This window comes from Prunus dulcis, unplaced genomic scaffold, assembly GCF_902201215.1.
Source record: "Prunus dulcis unplaced genomic scaffold, ALMONDv2, whole genome shotgun sequence".
Taxonomy (NCBI): domain Eukaryota; kingdom Viridiplantae; phylum Streptophyta; class Magnoliopsida; order Rosales; family Rosaceae; genus Prunus; species Prunus dulcis.
In genome coordinates, this window is record NW_023010009.1 from 88,444 (window position 1) to 106,133 (window position 17,690).

The following is a 17,690-nucleotide window of genomic DNA, read 5'->3' on the forward strand; positions in this document are numbered from 1 at the left end:
CTATAAATGTGATCTCCTTAGCATTTTTATCCCCAATTTAATCACTTGGATTACACACATAATAGATTAGGCCAAATAGACCTATTCTATTGTGGAGTTTCATCACAATGTCTCAGTGCTATTATCAGTAAACTGTCTACTTTTATATTGTAAATTGTTGTGGTAATTATCTGAAGCTTAATTTGATTGATCACTCTATTATTTATCTTCAGTCATTTTCCTCCATCCCATCGTCCACCCCAATAAATAAATATACTGAGTGACAGCAGTATGGTTGGCATCTACCACATCCATCAGATGCAAACCATCTGCCAGAGTTTCTGAGAAAAAACATGACGCGCAAAAAATCAGTGAACGCAATATGATTGGTAAAAGAATGTTTCCTCCGGCAACAGAGCTGTTATTACAAAGTGTGGAGGATCCTAGTACCGAACCACAAGTTCAATGTATAGAAAAATGGCTTCTGCATCAGGAAATGAAGATGACTGAAATCATTAAGTTCAAAACCACCAAAAAGTGCCAAATTATCATCCCAAACTCGACCTTGTAACCTCGTATGCCAAGAAGCACGCTGCATTGGCTGGAACACTTCTAGCCATAGCTGGTCCAAAGCCCCTGTAGAGGCCTTTGACTCCCTCTGAGGCCAGGATCTTTCTAAACGCATCAATTGAGCCCGAAAACTTTGGATTTTTGTAATCATCTACCTGAATTACACTCTTGACAACATCAGTAGGGTAGACAGAGGCCCAGAAAGCTGCTCCAGCCAAGCCTCCAGCCACAATTAAAGAGCCTCTTCCCAAGCCAGAAGTGTCCTGGCCTCCAGCAAAGAACTGCTTAAGTGCTTCATAGGCACCAAACAGTGCAGCATTTCCAGGTATTTCGCGTGCCATAGTCGGAACCAAGCCCTTGAAGAGACCCCTCGTACCCCCTTCTGATCTAAGTACCTGCTTGGCCACATCCAATGGTCCTCCGTACTTCACTGTGGCACCCACTGAGCCACTATCACCCATTGCACTCTGGGCTTGCAACCTGTTCTACCATGAAGCGCAAACAGCTTATAGATAAGGTCTTTTGATTTCCTTATTTAAATGACAAAGTTATGAACAGTTTTAACAGTTTCTGCCAAAAAGCTAATTTTAATGAAAACTATCAAAATGTACATACAGTTTTTCCCTCATTGAAAATCAAAATGAAAGGAAAAGAAATTATTAAGGTGGATAACCAAATATTTAATGAACAAAACAATTTTTACGTTAAATTTTTCCGAAACACTTTGTAAGATTGGTTACAGATATATTGTGCAAGGGCCGAAGAGAATATAGGCATGATAATGAAACAAAATTGAAGTAAAAATTTTGAAAATGTATACAAGATTGGGTCTTTTTCTTTTCTAAAGAGAAGAGCTACACTGACCTGCACTTGATCAACTCAGTGGGGCATGCTAGAAAGGACACAGCTACTCCAGCCCCAGCCCCACAAATGACCTGCTGGCCCACTGTAAGTGGGGCACCAGGTTGAGACCTCAACAACGTCTCCATTTGGCCTCTTACCGCGAAGAGGACAGCATTGAAGGCTGCAACAGTGGCAAGTGGAGCTCCCATACCTTTGTAGAGACCCCCTGCGCCTTCAGCAGCTAATGTCTGCTTGACAGCATCAATAGCACCTGAGAACTTGGGAGGTTGTCCAGGGAGTGGATTAGGCTGGCTTTGGAGTTTAACCTTTATTGTATCAAATGGGTGCCCACATACTAACTGTGCTGCCCCTCCAACAGTCCCAGCGGTCAAGTCCTTGACTACTTCCCCCATCTGCATATTCAGAAATTTTTCGGTCAACGCATATTCAGAATTAGAAAACCCAAACAGATAACTCTCGATATCATAATTCAACATACAAGGACTTTTGATTATAAGTTTGATGGCACAATGATTCTTATAAAATTGTCAATCTAGAGCCATACAAATGCTGTGTTAGTTAACATCCAAATTTTTTGTCAACGGTTGGATCAGAGAGCATTTTGAAACATCACATTGTACATAAGTATGTGTGTCAGATGCGTCTGTGCATGTGAATTTCTAGATATAAACTTGAACCAGGTCAAAGAGGAATAACATGTAGGATGACGTTGTCTGTTACGGTTTCAGTAAACTTCCAAGGGCTGCTTCCATTTTTTTTACTGAAAAAAGGGACAACATTAATTTCTTTCCTCTTTTCACAAAGGGAAGGGAGGGGGGCAAGCAACTCCTGAAAGGTAAACTCAACCTTAGAAACGGATAAATGTCAACCCATCCTATAAGTTTAGGGAAAATCAAGAAAAAATGTTCAGCCCCATGATGACAACTAAATCAGATACTTTGAAACTAGGTAAGATTCAGAAAAAAGAAGTTCAACCATAGGCCCTTCTCCAGTCACGTAATTATAATTTCAAACATTTCTGGAAGGTAGAAAATGAATATGATAAGAAATGACATAAAAATTTAATCACAGAGTCCTTAATAAAAAATAAACAGATTATCCCTCCTCATCGGAAACAAAGAATAGAAATCTATAAAATTAAAAATATCCCTTTGGAAAAAAGAATAACAAGTCCTCATCCCTGCTTTATTGATCAGTTGAATGGAGGTGGGAAGAAGATTTTAAAACAATGTTCAATAAAACAAAACAAGAAAAATGAAAATGAAGATTGATAGATCAACACGTTGCTTATGAGCAGCTTAAACTTAAAATGACACCAATTAATTACAACCAGCCTATCTTACAGCTAAATCATATTTAAATATTTAAGCTTGACGATAAAACAAGCCAAGCATGAGCAACGATGCACTCAAATCATTAAGGAATGTAAATCGGTCATTTTCTTCACTTCTTTCTACTGATAACTTGAATTATAACGGAGTTCATACCTCTTCCTATCTGAACTGTTTTTATGCTGTTTTTTTTAATCTTCACAGAATAGAGATTGAATTTTATATGTTTTATACCAAAACAATACTCAATCATCACTTCTCTGAAAAAGCACAAGTGCAATGAGGCAGTTTAGAGTATTGCTCATTCATTTCTTCCTTATCCAGTTGCACATGGGTCATGGAAAAGTTATTTAGGACAACAATATTGAGTTGGGGTGGTTTCAAATTTCTTGTGTCTCTTTACTTGAGACATTGTGCTTTTGGTTGAGGGAAAAGCCAAATTAAGTAATGACTATTCTTTGGTATAAAGGGATGTTAGGATTTTGAAGGAAAATGTGGAGAGAAGATAGATGTCTTTTATGGGATAGTGTTCATTGGTGTGCTTCATTGTGCGCTTTTGTGAAACAATTTATAGAAATTGATTCATTTTTCCAGATTGGGGGCTGCAGTTTATCGAGACTGTTGTATAATTGTTTTGTGTTATGTATTTGTTATGTTAGTGATGAGTAAGTAGCTGGATGTTAGAGATGTCTTTGTTCCTACCTTCCGTGGCCTACTTGTGGATTGCTACTGTACTTATAAACTTCATGTTCATAAAATTGTTCGCTCAACGCATGGCTCCGTATGTCATTCGTACTGTAAAATATATACCTCTCGCTTGCATTATTAGTACAAGTCGGACCTAAAAGATTTGAAGGTTAGCATCCAATCCACAAAGAAGGGAACCTTTTAATTAAGGACATTCAGAGTGGGGGCAAAAATAACAATAATTAAACAAAAAGGGGTAAGAAAATTTATTCAAGTTCTGAAATTTACAAAATTCTCAAAACATGGCCATTAATCATAGGGAGAATAGTCCTACAAGCAAGGATTAAAATATCGGCTGTGCAGATAATATTGGGCCTCCAATTTATGGATATTTCGGGGGATATATCCTTATCGTTTTAGGTATCGCGAAAAAATCAACAAAAATGACAGATGAAGGCTTTGAAACACAGAATTTTGGAGTAAAGCTTTCATAGATGTTATGTACATTATCAATGAATGTATTGAACAAACAAAACTCAAAATTTATTAAGTATAAGATATATTTATGATGAAATATAAGTGGTATGGAATACGCGTTAATGAAAAGTTTGAAAATAAAACATTGATTAGATATGAATAAACCATGCATAAATCCATAGTTTGTTTCAACATTGGATTACAATTTAGATAAGTGTCCATCTACATAAATGAAGAGCTCCTATGTGGTTCAAACAATGAGGAACAACCATATAGATCCATACAATAGTCATACCAAGTCATATAACCTGAGCAATTTGTAAGCCATGTTTGAACATGGTGCACATATGTCTCTCTTGAGCTCCCTACTGTCCTCCCATATATGGGATAGTTAGGATTCACCCAACTAGTAGGTCCATAATCTGTTTCATCATCTTAAGCTCCATAACTAGTTCCACTTTAATCAAACATGATTATAGGGTTTTGGGTATGATTTAATGGCTGGGTTAGTTCATAGGTGTTCCAATTAAGCTTTAATTTCCTCATATTTAACTTATTTGCATATTTTAATAATGATCAGAGATTTTTGGGTTTCAATTTGATTCAATTGGCTTCAAAAATTTTGAAAATTTTCAGGGTTCTATTATGGGTATCGGGAAATATCGACGATGTCGGCAAAATATCAGGGATATCACATTTATCGGGGATATATCGCCAATAAAAGGGAAGATATGGCCTTACCTCCCCAGTATCGGTGTTGACACTTGAAAATCACGATATATCGGCCAATATATCGGTGTATCGGCTGATATTTGTGTCCTTGCCTACAAGTTTGACAAACTTCTTATGCCATTAAGAATTTAAGAATGCATGTTTCAGCTGATGGTTCCATCCAGATTTACAAAAGGAATATCCATGGTTGCTATACCTAATATTGGTCAGCAAAGGCCAAAGATGTAATACAGAGATTTCAACTACAGGAATCAAGAGATGAAACCCTACACATAATGCTCAAATAATTATGAACCACTGAGAATAAAAATCACTAGATAAATTTCCAATGCAATGATAATACCTACAATTGATTTTTCTTTTTTTGAAGATCTCAATCATAATTTTGTTCCAAAACATTTGGTGGATGAACTATGACTAACAAGCGCAAAACTAATTACCTCGATTGTGCATTCTTTTCTATACCCAGAAATGCCCTAATACACTATCGGATCAGATTCGAAACTGGGGCCCCCAGCCAAACCCTACAATCTTTTGGAAGCAGGAAACACTAGCAAATAGCTACATAGATACGTTCAGGGATTTCGAACCTCAGACCATATGAGAGCAAACCATGGGCATGACCAGTTCCACTCCCCTCGTTGGTAAACTAATTAGCTCAATTGTGCATCATGTCCTAAATGTCTACTTTCCCATTAAAATCTGAAGGTCATGTCCAGTCCAAGACTGCCATTCACAACTAGTTATCAACAACAAATATTCAACACTTGAGGATATGTCATTTTAAGCAAGAAAGAGTCCCTTTTATCTTCAAAGCTTCTGTTAACAAAATTTAAATTTACTCATTAAAGAATAATATGTATTGTAATACATCAAAGTTAGGAAATTAAACGACACATTGTTGGTTGAAAGTGAGCAGATTAAAGATTCTGCGTCTAACCTATCATCAAGCACACTTTGTAGCACACTGAATAACACAGAAATATTATTACTTCTTTTGACAATTCAAGTAATAAGATCATGGCTGAAATGGAACCTACATTGTAAATCATTAACATGCTTCTGCCAAGCCATTTTGCAGCTTGTTCAAATCTTAGTGTCAGTCATATGAAAAGCAACGAAAGGCATTTGCATTTGATAGAATTAACAGTTTTGAAGCAGAAAAGGCAAGAATCTTACTTGACAAATACTGGGTGGCACCCAAAAGCAAAGCAAAACCTCTCAAGTAATTAAGACCCCCAAATGGTCCTGCCAAAACCCAATAAGTATTAGATCCGTCAAACAGAATTGCTCATATCAAAAACCCAAAAAACCCAAAAACAAAAACAACAGTGGGTTAAGAAGATTACCAGAAATTGAAAAAATGAGTTTGGTGAGTGTTGCTTGTATGTGATGGTTTTGAGGGGAAGAAATGAGAAATTGAATCTGTGAACAAGCAAAAGGGAATCGAATCTTTGGGGATTCAGAACCACACGAGATTGCTTATATGGGACAAAAACACACACACCATCCACCAACCCTTTGAGTGTTGGAGTGTGAAGAGGACGGGATGGAGAGATAGGTGTGGTTGAGAGAAGAGAGAGAGAGAGAGAGAGAGAGAGTGGATTCAGATGAGGACACAATAGTGGTGAGATGAAGCGAATCACAGCCACTCTCTCTCAATCTCTCTGTGCTCTCCAATTGGTTTCGCAAAAATGAGATGAAGCTAAAAATTTTATATATGTATCATATATGCAATGCAACTGACGAGTGTGTGTGTGTGTAGACAGCTAGCTCTCAAAGCCTCAGTGTCCGGCAAACTTCGATGTCTTGGAATTTGAAGATTGGGCTTAACATTACACCAACCATGTGCATTCTAAGGCCCACATTTTGTTACCTAGTAAAATCAGAAGAGTTGATAATATACATACACCCAAAAGCGTGATCAATACATTATATTTTTAGGAAGGTACGTCAGAAACTTTGGTTTCAAAGTGGTCCAGAGTTTAAGGATTCGGTTCTCTTCCATTGTAATAAATTAAATTTTTTTTAAAAACATGTGGTTTACGAAAGATACAATTATCTTGTTCTTCTTCAATAGCAAAAGATATTGGAAGTCATTTCCGCCATTTGTAGCGTTATAGATTGCTAGCTATTTCTTTTCCTTTTTTGGGTTTTTGTTTGTGCGTCTATACCAACCTAGCTAATTCATTTGATTTGGTTTATAATTGAGAATCAAATTTGGGAATAATGTCCAACCATGCTCTTAATGTTAGTGGTTGAAAATGATGCTCTAATATTCTACTTTTATAAGCATCCAATTCCAACTTTTCATTTTTCAAAGCTCCAACGTCTACATAGTCCTAATGCTTCCCATACATGTACCTTTCAACACCTTAATTTTATTTCTTCTATAGTCCGCATGTTTATTTATCAAGAATGGGTATTTGAATAATTCCAAATCCTACTTATCCCGTGTTTACTTGCGCATGGATATTGGAATTATTCCAATTCCTCATATTTTGTGTGTTTTCTTACACATAAGAATAAAAAATTATGTCGGTTCCCCATTAAAGTTCTCCAATTCATGACTTCCGGATTTCTGATAAGTCAACATGCCAAAGCAAAGAACAAAGTTGTTCTCTACAAGAAGAATGGGGTAGCTGGCTATTTAGCCAACTAGAGTCATAATTTCAATTTGTTTCAAAACTTGTTGATGACTTGTTGGCTGTCCCTAGAACTCAGATGGTTTGTTTAAACCATTTTGAGTAGTTTGTTTTGTTTGGGGTTTTACCCTCCATTTCAACCATTTATATATATATATATATGTTATAAAAATAAAATAATAGAGTATGAAAAGTATTACTGAATATTGGGAGTAGAATTGTATTTGCTCTTATGATGTTTACACTGACAGAATTTCCTCTCAAATAGAACTAACTCTCTTTTGTTTCCTCTCACTCTTCATTTATTCTCTTCCTTTCTTTCCTCTCTTCTCCTTTGTTGTGTTCTACAATTGAACGAGCAAGCCTATTTATAGGCAAATTGGATGGCTTCATTACCCAACATCATCATTAAGCTTTTGACTAAGCTTCCAACATCATCATTAAGCTTTTGATTAATACATCCTTCATGTGGGCTTCATCTCTCACTTTACAACACTCCTCCTTGGAGAACACATGTCCCTAGATTGGTTGCCTCATTAAAACCTCGCTTGGAAAAAACCTAAGCGAAGGAAAAAGAGTACAACTTTATTTGGGACATAAGGATAATGTTAAATGCGCTCATGGTGCCTCGTTAAAACGTTGCTAGGAAAAACCCTAGTCGAAGGAAAAAAAGTACATAACCATGTGTAATATAAAATTATGTGTATATTGACATGCGTGCGACACTGCCTCGTTAAAATCTTGCCAGGAAAAACCCAGTGGGATAAAAACCTGGACGAAGGAAAAAGAGTACAGTATGTGAAGGTCTTTATTGACAGCACGCTCCCCCCTGATGCTTGTCAAAATATCTTTAAGCCATACTATTGATCATCTGTTGACATTGCTTCTGTGAGTCAATCTTGTAATATGGTTGGATGCTCCCCTTGAAATCTTCATGACTAACTTTTTCCAGTAAGCAACCATATAAATTTCCAGAGTCCGCATATTTAACAAAATCTGGGCTATTTGTAAATTCACTTGAAAAGAATATGCGCATATATGGTGTTTTGCGGAGATAGCATCAAATATGCCTCACATAATCCCAAAGTGGTGGTGATGGAGCTGAGCTCTATCTGGAAAATATAATATCCAGTCCAGTATACTTCCGGAAAATTATTTAAGTGTCCAACGGATAATCCATATAAAAATACTTCAATATCTTCTTAGTATAAGCAAGAATCTCGTTGGCATAATGCTCGATCTTCAGGTCGAGACAAATATTTCTTGAACTCTTCAAGAATTTTAATGTGTTGCAAACATATTATAATCAATGTACTCACTGAGGTAATTTATGTACATTAGTATTGAGAACAGGTTTTGTGCTTCAAGCACATGTCTTTCAGGGACTTGCTTCATGCAATTACAATCCTTTCAGGGATTTTGTTTAAGGGATTAAACTTTATGACACATTGTATAGCTTTAACCCAGCTATTTATGCATCTTTAGGGAATCGCTTCTGGCGATATGCACCGTGCATTTAATAACCATTAAAGATAACATGTTGGTCTCCGTAAAAACGCAATAATGGGGCACAATTGAATCTGTAAATATGGAGAACACCCAACATTTCTTGTTTCTGCCATAAACATTGTGTCATACAAAGTGTGTATATTCCCTTTTACTCGGAACACCCAAGTATAACTTTCAGTATTAACATCTTTTGGGGTTCATACTGTGGGTTTGTTCTTTCACGTTCATTCTCATCTATAATGGAATTGCCTCTTTCCATTTTGGCCAATGATATTGTCGACATTTAATAATAGAACGTGGTTCCAATCAACACAGCCCATTGATGATTTGAGTAGCTACTCTAAAATCAAAAATTGTCATTCATCAATTCATGATCACATCATTCTCATGTGCATGCACATGCATCAATTATAAGCATTTCTTTGCTTTTTGGTACCCAAGGCACTTCAGGGGGCTTTTATTATCTCTTTCCAGACAGACATCTCTTATAAGATGAATTATGTGAGAATGTGGATCATAACCTCCAATGGAGCGTTATTTTACAGTAGGGCGTGGATAATCTCCATTTAGGGAGTTAGAACATTTAGAACCCATATATACGTCATACTGCAGGTATGCCACAGATTAATACATACATGTTAATTTAATTGTCCTTCTGGGACTTTAAACCATATAATTTGCAACGCATTAGGCGTGCACCGTATTAATGTTGGCATGTTAAAGGATTGTTGTTCCGGGACTTCAATCCATATCATTTGCTACGCAATAGGTGTGCATCATATTGATCACTACTATACCCATGTTCTGTTCTTATGGTACTTTAATTAATACAGTGTATTATCAATGTATTCAACTTGCAATCTGTGAAGTTTACTTTAATAATTCATGAATACATATCATAATGATACAAGCCATTCTTCTAGAATGGTCATAATACAAGTCGTTCTTCTGGAACGATCTATAATGCAAGTCATTCTTTCTGGAATGGTCCTTTGCATGGCGTTCTTCTGGAACAGCCTTATCTCCCCATTTGGTTACCTTCAAGGATGTTGTACAAAAAATAAGAGTACAAGCATGAAATAACATAAGTATCGCTTACATCCTTAGGTGGGAGAGACTTAGCTCAAATATCTTCCAAGCTCGTATCGGCTCAGCAAACACAACGTAATGCTTGATGATCTAGTTACATCCTGCAAGAGCAAAAATCACTATTCTTTTGTCTCTGTAAAAACAAATAACCCTCAAAGTTAGGATCACTACATGAATTCTTTCTTCAGATGTCTGTTCTAAAGAAATAAAATCCCTTATAAACAGAGAGTTATAAAAAGAAAGAAAAGATACAAAAATTGTGATATTGATTGCAAGGTAAGGTAAGCAATCAGGGGAGGAAGCTGATGAAAGCAGACAACAACCTCTCATTTCTCCTAGTCTAGAAGAACTCCATGAGATCAGAGCATGTGGTCGTCATTACAGTTCCTTAATGTAGCAGAAACGTGATCAGGGATAGTCTCGCTTCCTGAATGGATGATCAGAGATAGTCTCGCTTCTCAAGCACATTGAGTGCTCACTGACAGGAAAAACAAGTGGATATCGCATCACTAGGTATGGAGAAAATTGGATGTCTTCTGCAAAATAAAAATTCGTTAGTAACATATTTATACACAAATAAGAGGAATAGGTAGAACCGGTAAATTTCAAATTAACCATAAAAATTTGCCAGGTTCTCGGGGTGCTTTTGAAGAAGTAGCTTCATGAAATCTGCAAAACAAGATCGGCTTTGACGAAAATAATACTTGAAAACGTGAAAAGTGCTGACAAACATTAATGGAGGCCATGTGAAGTTTTGGAATCTGGGAAAGAAAAAGAGAATATGGGAATCCGAGATAATATTGGGATCCTGGAAACCGTAGCCATATTTTCGCCTATAGATATCGCCTCTGCAAAACTTGATTGGAGCAACTGCGTTTCAACTATACTTCCTTCATTTTCTGAAACTTCAGTTTTTCTAAGACTTTCTTCGAAACCTTCTTAAAATGGCTTACTCTTCTTCTTGCCCAAACCATCTTGATTTAAATGTTGCTCCCAACACAACTCGTGATGCCAAAGTCTAGCATTCATCCTTTGTATCCCAAAATCGTCATCTCACGGTTAATGATTCTATGATGATGAATGATGTGACTGCTGTCATAGTAGCTAGGAATTTCCTTATTCCAATGGATGAAATGTTGTTATCAATGAGGTCTGATGAAGAGGCTATTGATGACTCAATGGCTTTTAGCATTCAAAGTGCTGCTTCTGTTTCTAACACGGCTGATCGTTTGCGTGCTAGAGCAAATGAGGTTCAGGAGCTGACCACTGAAAATTCGTCTCTCCAGAGAATGCTTCATGAATCTCAACAGGAGGAAAATAATGCCTTGTTGAAACTGGTGAGTTCGTACTCCTTTGATACGCTGAGAAGGCTAGACATGCTGCAAGTTTCCAATGAAAAGATTCTGGGAGACCACGAGAGGCTCATGGCTAAGCTTAATAGGCGCCGTCATCTTCCTTCAGAGGCCTCCAGAACATAATGTAATTTTATAGATTTTGCAGAGTCTGCTTTTCCTTGCATGTGGAAAAATCTATGTGTTGTATGCCTTCTTTCCTGTTATAATAATTGCGCAAATTCTTAAACTTGCACCTGTGGTTTTACGTCTTTTCAAAATGACGGTTTGGAACCTTGTGCCTTATAGGTTCAAATAACCACATCAAATCTCTCAAAATTACATATTTCAATGCATGTGAGTCCTGAACTTCTGGCCCGGGCTAAACACGACCTCATAATTTATTTGCCCTTTTCAAATGGGCATGAAATATAAATTGAGTAAAAGCCATGATAATATTGCAATATAGTAGTAAAGAGAATTAACTACTATATACCCAAAATTTTAGGTTCAGGATCTCTCATATATTTGGATCCATGGGTTTCCAGCCCAAATCATATAATATAACATATAAGGGGAGCTTCAATTCATAATTTGAGGTTTATCCTGATATCATCCATTTCACGGTGTATTCTTAAAAACCGGAATTCACAAAATATATTTCTTTCTTGAGGTGTCGATTGTAACAAAATCGAACTTTATTAAATTCATCGTTTTCTTATGCCAAAGAAAGATGTGGTGTACCACAATTTGCAATAATACCTCAAGGGTTGTCCATTTAACTGTTGGAACTTTCATGTTCTCAATATTGTCAGATTTTGAACTTCGGTCCAAAATCACATATTCTCATGGTATGGACATTTTTTTAATTTCTTGTATATTTCGGAACTTCAGGCCCTTACATAATTGTCCATGTTTTGAGGAACTTTTGGCATCTCATTTAATTGCTCATCCATGAGTTTAAGGATTGCATGTTCCCTTTTGTATATAGTGATGGTTTACTCAAAATGGTTAATATTTATGCATACATCGCTATTCATGTATACAGTACTATTCATCAAGTCATGAAATTTGTGTCTATTCATCCATATAGTACATTTGCCAGTACAGTTACTATTCATGTGTATGGCACTATTAACTAATACAGTACTATTACATCATTAAAGAACTCCAGGTCCTTATTTATATGTCAAGGATCAAGGATCTTCAAGTCCGATCACCCGTTTACAAATATAGTACCCAAGAGATTGCCAGCTCTCATATCAATATCATCATCAAGGATCTTCAAGTCCTAATGTAGTTGTATGATGAGGATCAAGGAGCTTCTGGTCCTGATCAGTATACTGTCAAAACTCATTATACCGCACAATTAATCTATAAAAAAAATTGCTAGTTGGACGATAAACCCGCACCATACTTTAAATAAATGTAAATGTGCGGTAAAATAGATTCATAAATTAAATTGCTTGTAAATAAATTGCTGGTATGGACGATAATCCGGCACTATACTTTAAATAAATGTAAATATACGGTAAAGTAAATTCATAAAGTAAATTGCTTGCTATATGGACGTTAATCCCACACCATATTTTAAATGAAAGTAAATGTGCAATAAATTAAATTGCCTCATGTATGGACGTTAAGCCCACACCATACTTTAAATGAAAGTAAATGTGCAATAAAGTAAATTCATAAATTAAATTCCCTCATGTATGGACGTTAATCCCGCACCATAATTTAAATAATAAAGTAAATGTGCGGTATAGTAAATGTGCTTGTATGGGCACAAATTCTACTCCATACTTTTAAATAAGAATAAAGGCAGTACTGTGGACAATAAACTCACACCACACTTTTAAATAAATACAGTAAATAAATTGTATGAGTAATAAACCTACACCATACAGTAAATAAATTGTATGGGTAATAAACCTACACCATATAGTAAGTAAAGTAAATGTGGGGATAAAACCACCACTGAATAAAATAAGAAAAGTGTTAATATTATTAACGGCCTTCCACTGATCATATGTTTAGTATTACCAAGGGCCCATTTTTATTAGTGGTTAGTAATACAATAGCAAATAAATATAATATATGACAGAGAGGAAAAAAAAGAAATAATCACATAATGTTGAGCTGAGAAAATTTAGAAGTAAAGGGAAGAGACTATCGTGCTAATAACGTGTTATAAAAATAAAATAATAGAGTATGAAAAGTATCACTAAATATTGGAAGTAGAATTGTATTTACACTGATAGAATTTCATCTAAGATAGAACCCACTCTCTTTGTTTTCCTCTCACTCTTCATTTCTTCTCTTCCTTTCTTTCCTCTCTTCTCCTTGGGTGTGTTCTACAATTGAATGAGCAAGCCTATTTATAGGCAAATTGGATGGCTTCATTACCCAACATCATCATTAAGCTTTTGACTAAGCTTCCAACATTATCATTAAGCTTTTAACTAATACATCCTTCATGTGAGCTTCATCTCTCACTTTACAACAATATACACAAACGGTGGGCTGCCTTATTTGTTGGGGCATGGTTTCTACATGGTTGGTGTGCTGGCTTATTTTTATATAAAACAAATGGTGGGTATTCCTTTTTTAATACAAACGGGATGCACAGTTCCATTAAAATCAATTGAAATGGACCGTTTCCCTAAGGCAAACCACCTCAGCATTCCCTTGACGCGATACTTCTAAACATAACATGACCCCTCTCTTTGGATCACCAACCTTCCATAGGGTCAAGATCGGAGCTTCCAGGAAGATTTCGAGGGTTCATGGGGTCAAGCGACCCCTTTTGTCCCTTTGAAGATCCGCCCCTGGTTGGGGCCACTTATTGTAGTCATAATAGTGGCTTGGGTGTTGCTGGCGGGTGACATTTGGAGGGACATAAGTAGGGCTGGGCACGGTTCGGTTTGGACCGGTTTCGGGGAAAAAATGGAACCTGATCCGATAGTGCAGACCGGTTCGGTTTGGACCGGTTCTGCTCAACATACATACAGAAATCCGAACTAAACCGGACCTATCCGGTTCCGGTTCGATTCCTGCGGTTCCGGTTTTTTTTTTTTTTTTTTATAATTTAAATTTTAACAAATCTGCCCAAAATGTATTTATATACTAACATACCCCAAATTTGAGGTTCCATCAAGCTTTCAACACATCAAAATGAATCCAACTTCAACAAAAATACAATCCAAATTCAAATGAATCCAACTTAAACAAAAATTCAATCCAAATTCAATCCAACTTCAACATCATCAAAATGAATCCAACTTCAACAAAAATACAATCCAAATTCAAATGAATCCAATTTCAACAAAAATTCAATCCAACTTCAACATCATCAAAATGAATCCAACTTCAACAAAAATACAATCCAAATTCAATCCAACTTCAACATATAAATTACAACCCAAATTAAATCAAACTTCAACAAAATAAGTTCCAAAATAAATTACTAGCCAAATACAACCCAAATTCAACCAAATATACATTACAACCCAAATTAAATTCCTCCTAACATTGAAAAGTAGTTGGAGCTATGGTGCTAGGTGTGGATGAACTCATAATATCTACATAAAAAAACATAAACACATTAAAAAAACATATACAATATCTAAAAAATATATAAATTAATTCTATTGGACCGGTTCGGATTGGACCGGTTCCTTAGGATGGAAAACCGAAACCGGAACCGGTCTGAACCGGTTCGGTTTGGATTTTTCTCGGTTTTTGACTTTTTTGGTCAACACGGTTTTTTTCGATTTTTTCCGGATTGGTTTGGTTCGGTTTTGCGGTTTTGCGGTTCAAATGCCCACCCCTAGACATAAGTAGAAGGATGTGTGTTTTAATTTATGTTTAAGTGTTTATTTTTAATGTTTGTATGTCTTTTATTCTCACTTTCTAATTTTCAATTTAATTTTTATATTCTTTCTAAAATCCTACTAATTGCAAAGTCAAACAAAGAACTAATATAAATTATACTAAAAAAAATTACAAAAAAATAAAATATACTAAAATTCAATGTAACTACTTCATTTGCCACACATGCAATAACATAAGTAGCTCTCTCTAGCTTTTGATTACTGTACCATTAAATTTGGATGTTACCATGTGTACACCACCACAAATTTATATAGCCCAAAACTTTGATTGCAGTGCAAAATCATACGTATTTATGAAACTTCGAAAGCCCAAAGAATTTAGGTGTATTAAAAAAATCATTGAATATATCCAAATGTGAATGAATTTTAAAAAGTTTAGTTTGAATACACCAAAAAATTTATAGAAAATTTGGCTTTTCTCCATAGAAGTGGTATTTCCTTGACTGCAACCTATCTCTTTATTTTTTTATGACTAGGATCTAATTCAGCAAATTACCTAATCAAACTAAGATCCTAATTTAATGTATTTTTTAGCTTCCAAAATTGCCCCTATTTACAATTCAACGTGTTTTGTGGGGGCTTTTAAAATGTGATCCTCCAATTTATTGTGGTTTTTCCCTCTAATAGATTGTATTCGAGTCTCTTCTATTTATTATCTGTTTTTACTTTAGGTTTTCCTTCAGCTGATTGTATGGGATTTAGTCATTAGGTTTTCCTTTACTTGCAATATGCAAGGCAGACCATACAAGCTTGTCACGTCAGTTCCAGAATAGATTGTTTCAGTCACTGTCGTCTTTTCTTAGCGATTGGTTTGATGAATAGAATGTACCTACGAACCCAGAATTTGAACAACAGAGACATTGGAGGTGAATCTAACATTGGAGAATCTATGGTTTCAATGATGGGAAACGATCAAGGCTGAAAAGGTGGTAAATTGAATTTGTCGTGAATGAAATGGTCGTTCCTAGTGATTGAAAACCATCAGGATGCGTATCATGTAAATACATAGAGTATTATGACCTCTTATATGTTGCAGGGCATTTAGTTTGAATTTGGGTTTTCCATATAGATTTATAGATTGATGGGTTTGTGTCTAGAGAATATAAATTGTAGGGGCTTATATTGGACTCTCTAAAAAAAAAAAAATTTCTTTTCAGTACAAGCGATTGGGGGAGGGGGTTTATATAAATATTCATTAGGTGGGTGGAGCTTTCAAACCTCTACCCACATGAGTGAAGGTGAAAGAGCTTAATCAATTGAGCTATACCCTACTGGTCACCAAAAATTTTATAGACTTCTATGAAATCTTAATTGAATATTCAACCTACAAATTGATCATGTCATTACGCAGTCTGTCATGGGAATTGTTAAGTGATGACGTGGCATATCAGACATGGCTTTTTTTTTTTTGCCAAAGTGGATAATTTCTGACCCACAAACCCAAAGTCCAGACCCACGAACCCCAAAATGGAGAACAAAAACCCCAAATTGACATCTTCATTCGCATTCGACCTGAATGAAGCCCTAAATCCAATTTCAAATCTAAATCAAATATAGGCGCCCTTCTGTAGTTGTGGTCAGAGAGCCCGCGTTTGCAAGTCGTGGACAGACACAAACCCAGGCCACCATTTCTGGGGTCGCACGAACTATGGGGTAAATTTGTTGTGGTTAGATTGAATGGGTTGAGATTTTCAGAGGTTACAATTGCTAATTAGGGCTTACTCGTGTCTCTCTACAGAAATCAAGAAGATGCGCCTTCTTCCATGGATTGATCCCAAGATGTGCAAAAGGTCGAGGAATGTGAAACATGGGCTTCTGAATGTTAGGTATATGCCCTAGAAGCCAATATAAAAATGGAATACTCTAAGGATATAATATAGCTAATATAATCAAAGGGGCACAAATGTTACTTTAAGATGCATAACGTACACAAAGTAACAAGTTCATTGATAAAGATATGAATGGAAACAGTCTAAATAAGTTACATTCACGGGACCTTTCCATCATAGAAGTATCGTATCCTAAAAAGGTTCCTAGTCATAGGATCACCAATTGGACAATGGTGAATCGCAAAGACTGGTACACACTATGCTTGCTAGTCTCAGATTATTCAAGTAGAGACACTGAGACATGTGTGTACGCTTTATAGAGATAAAATTTACTAAACGCGATCAACTCAAGAATTCTTGTATAGAAGTCTTACTCACAAGTGTCAAACAAAGAATTCTACATTATGATAATGCATATTAGTCCTTAGACTTGAGACATCACAGTTGTTTTGTGTATGGGTTGTTTTTCTTTGAGGGCACCATACAGTTATATCAAAAGGTTGTGACTTAAAGGTGTTTCTCAGGATACTCAGCATGTGCACAGAGGCATGTGAATGTACAACAAGGAATCTCTACTCTTAGTAGGAAGAGAGAATACTCTAAAGATATGATACGTTGAATCTTTGGCCAAAGTATAGGATGAGAATTGGAACAAGAAAGTTTGCAATTGCATCCAAGTGAATCATATAACCTAGAGATGTCATGTTAGGGATTTGACACAAGTTAACCATATCCCAACAACACAACATAGAGT

The 17,690-nt window shown here is 36.0% G+C and overlaps 1 protein-coding gene across 2 annotated transcripts; it reads right to left on the reverse strand.

Moving 5' to 3' along the window:
- Positions 1–333: 333 nt before the first annotated feature.
- Positions 334–6,379, reverse strand: LOC117612438 (mitochondrial carnitine/acylcarnitine carrier-like protein). Of its 2 annotated transcripts, XM_034341125.1 has the most exons (5): positions 5,990–6,379; positions 5,820–5,888; positions 4,650–4,732; positions 1,414–1,805; positions 334–1,029 (listed from the first exon to the last, which is right to left on the reverse strand). In XM_034341125.1, exons 4-5 carry the CDS (start codon positions 1,803–1,805, stop codon positions 528–530), a joined length of 894 nt encoding a protein of 297 aa, XP_034197016.1. In that variant the 5' UTR covers positions 4,650–4,732; positions 5,820–5,888; positions 5,990–6,379; the 3' UTR covers positions 334–527. The 2 variants fall into 2 exon arrangements, with proteins under 2 accessions (XP_034197016.1, XP_034197015.1); XM_034341124.1 differs by lacking the exon at positions 4,650–4,732.
- Positions 6,380–17,690: the final 11,311 nt, after the last annotated feature.

What these genes read in the sequence shown, in the direction of transcription:
- LOC117612438 (XM_034341124.1), bottom strand. Translation starts at nt 1,805, where the DNA reads ATGGGGGAAGTAGTCAAGGACTTGACCGCTGGGACTGTTGGAGGGGCA. An exon ending in ACTGAGTTGATCAAGTGCAG is followed by an intron (nt 1,030 to 1,413) that starts GTCAGTGTAGCT and finishes ATGGTAGAACAG; the next exon opens with GTTGCAAGCCCAGAGTGCAA.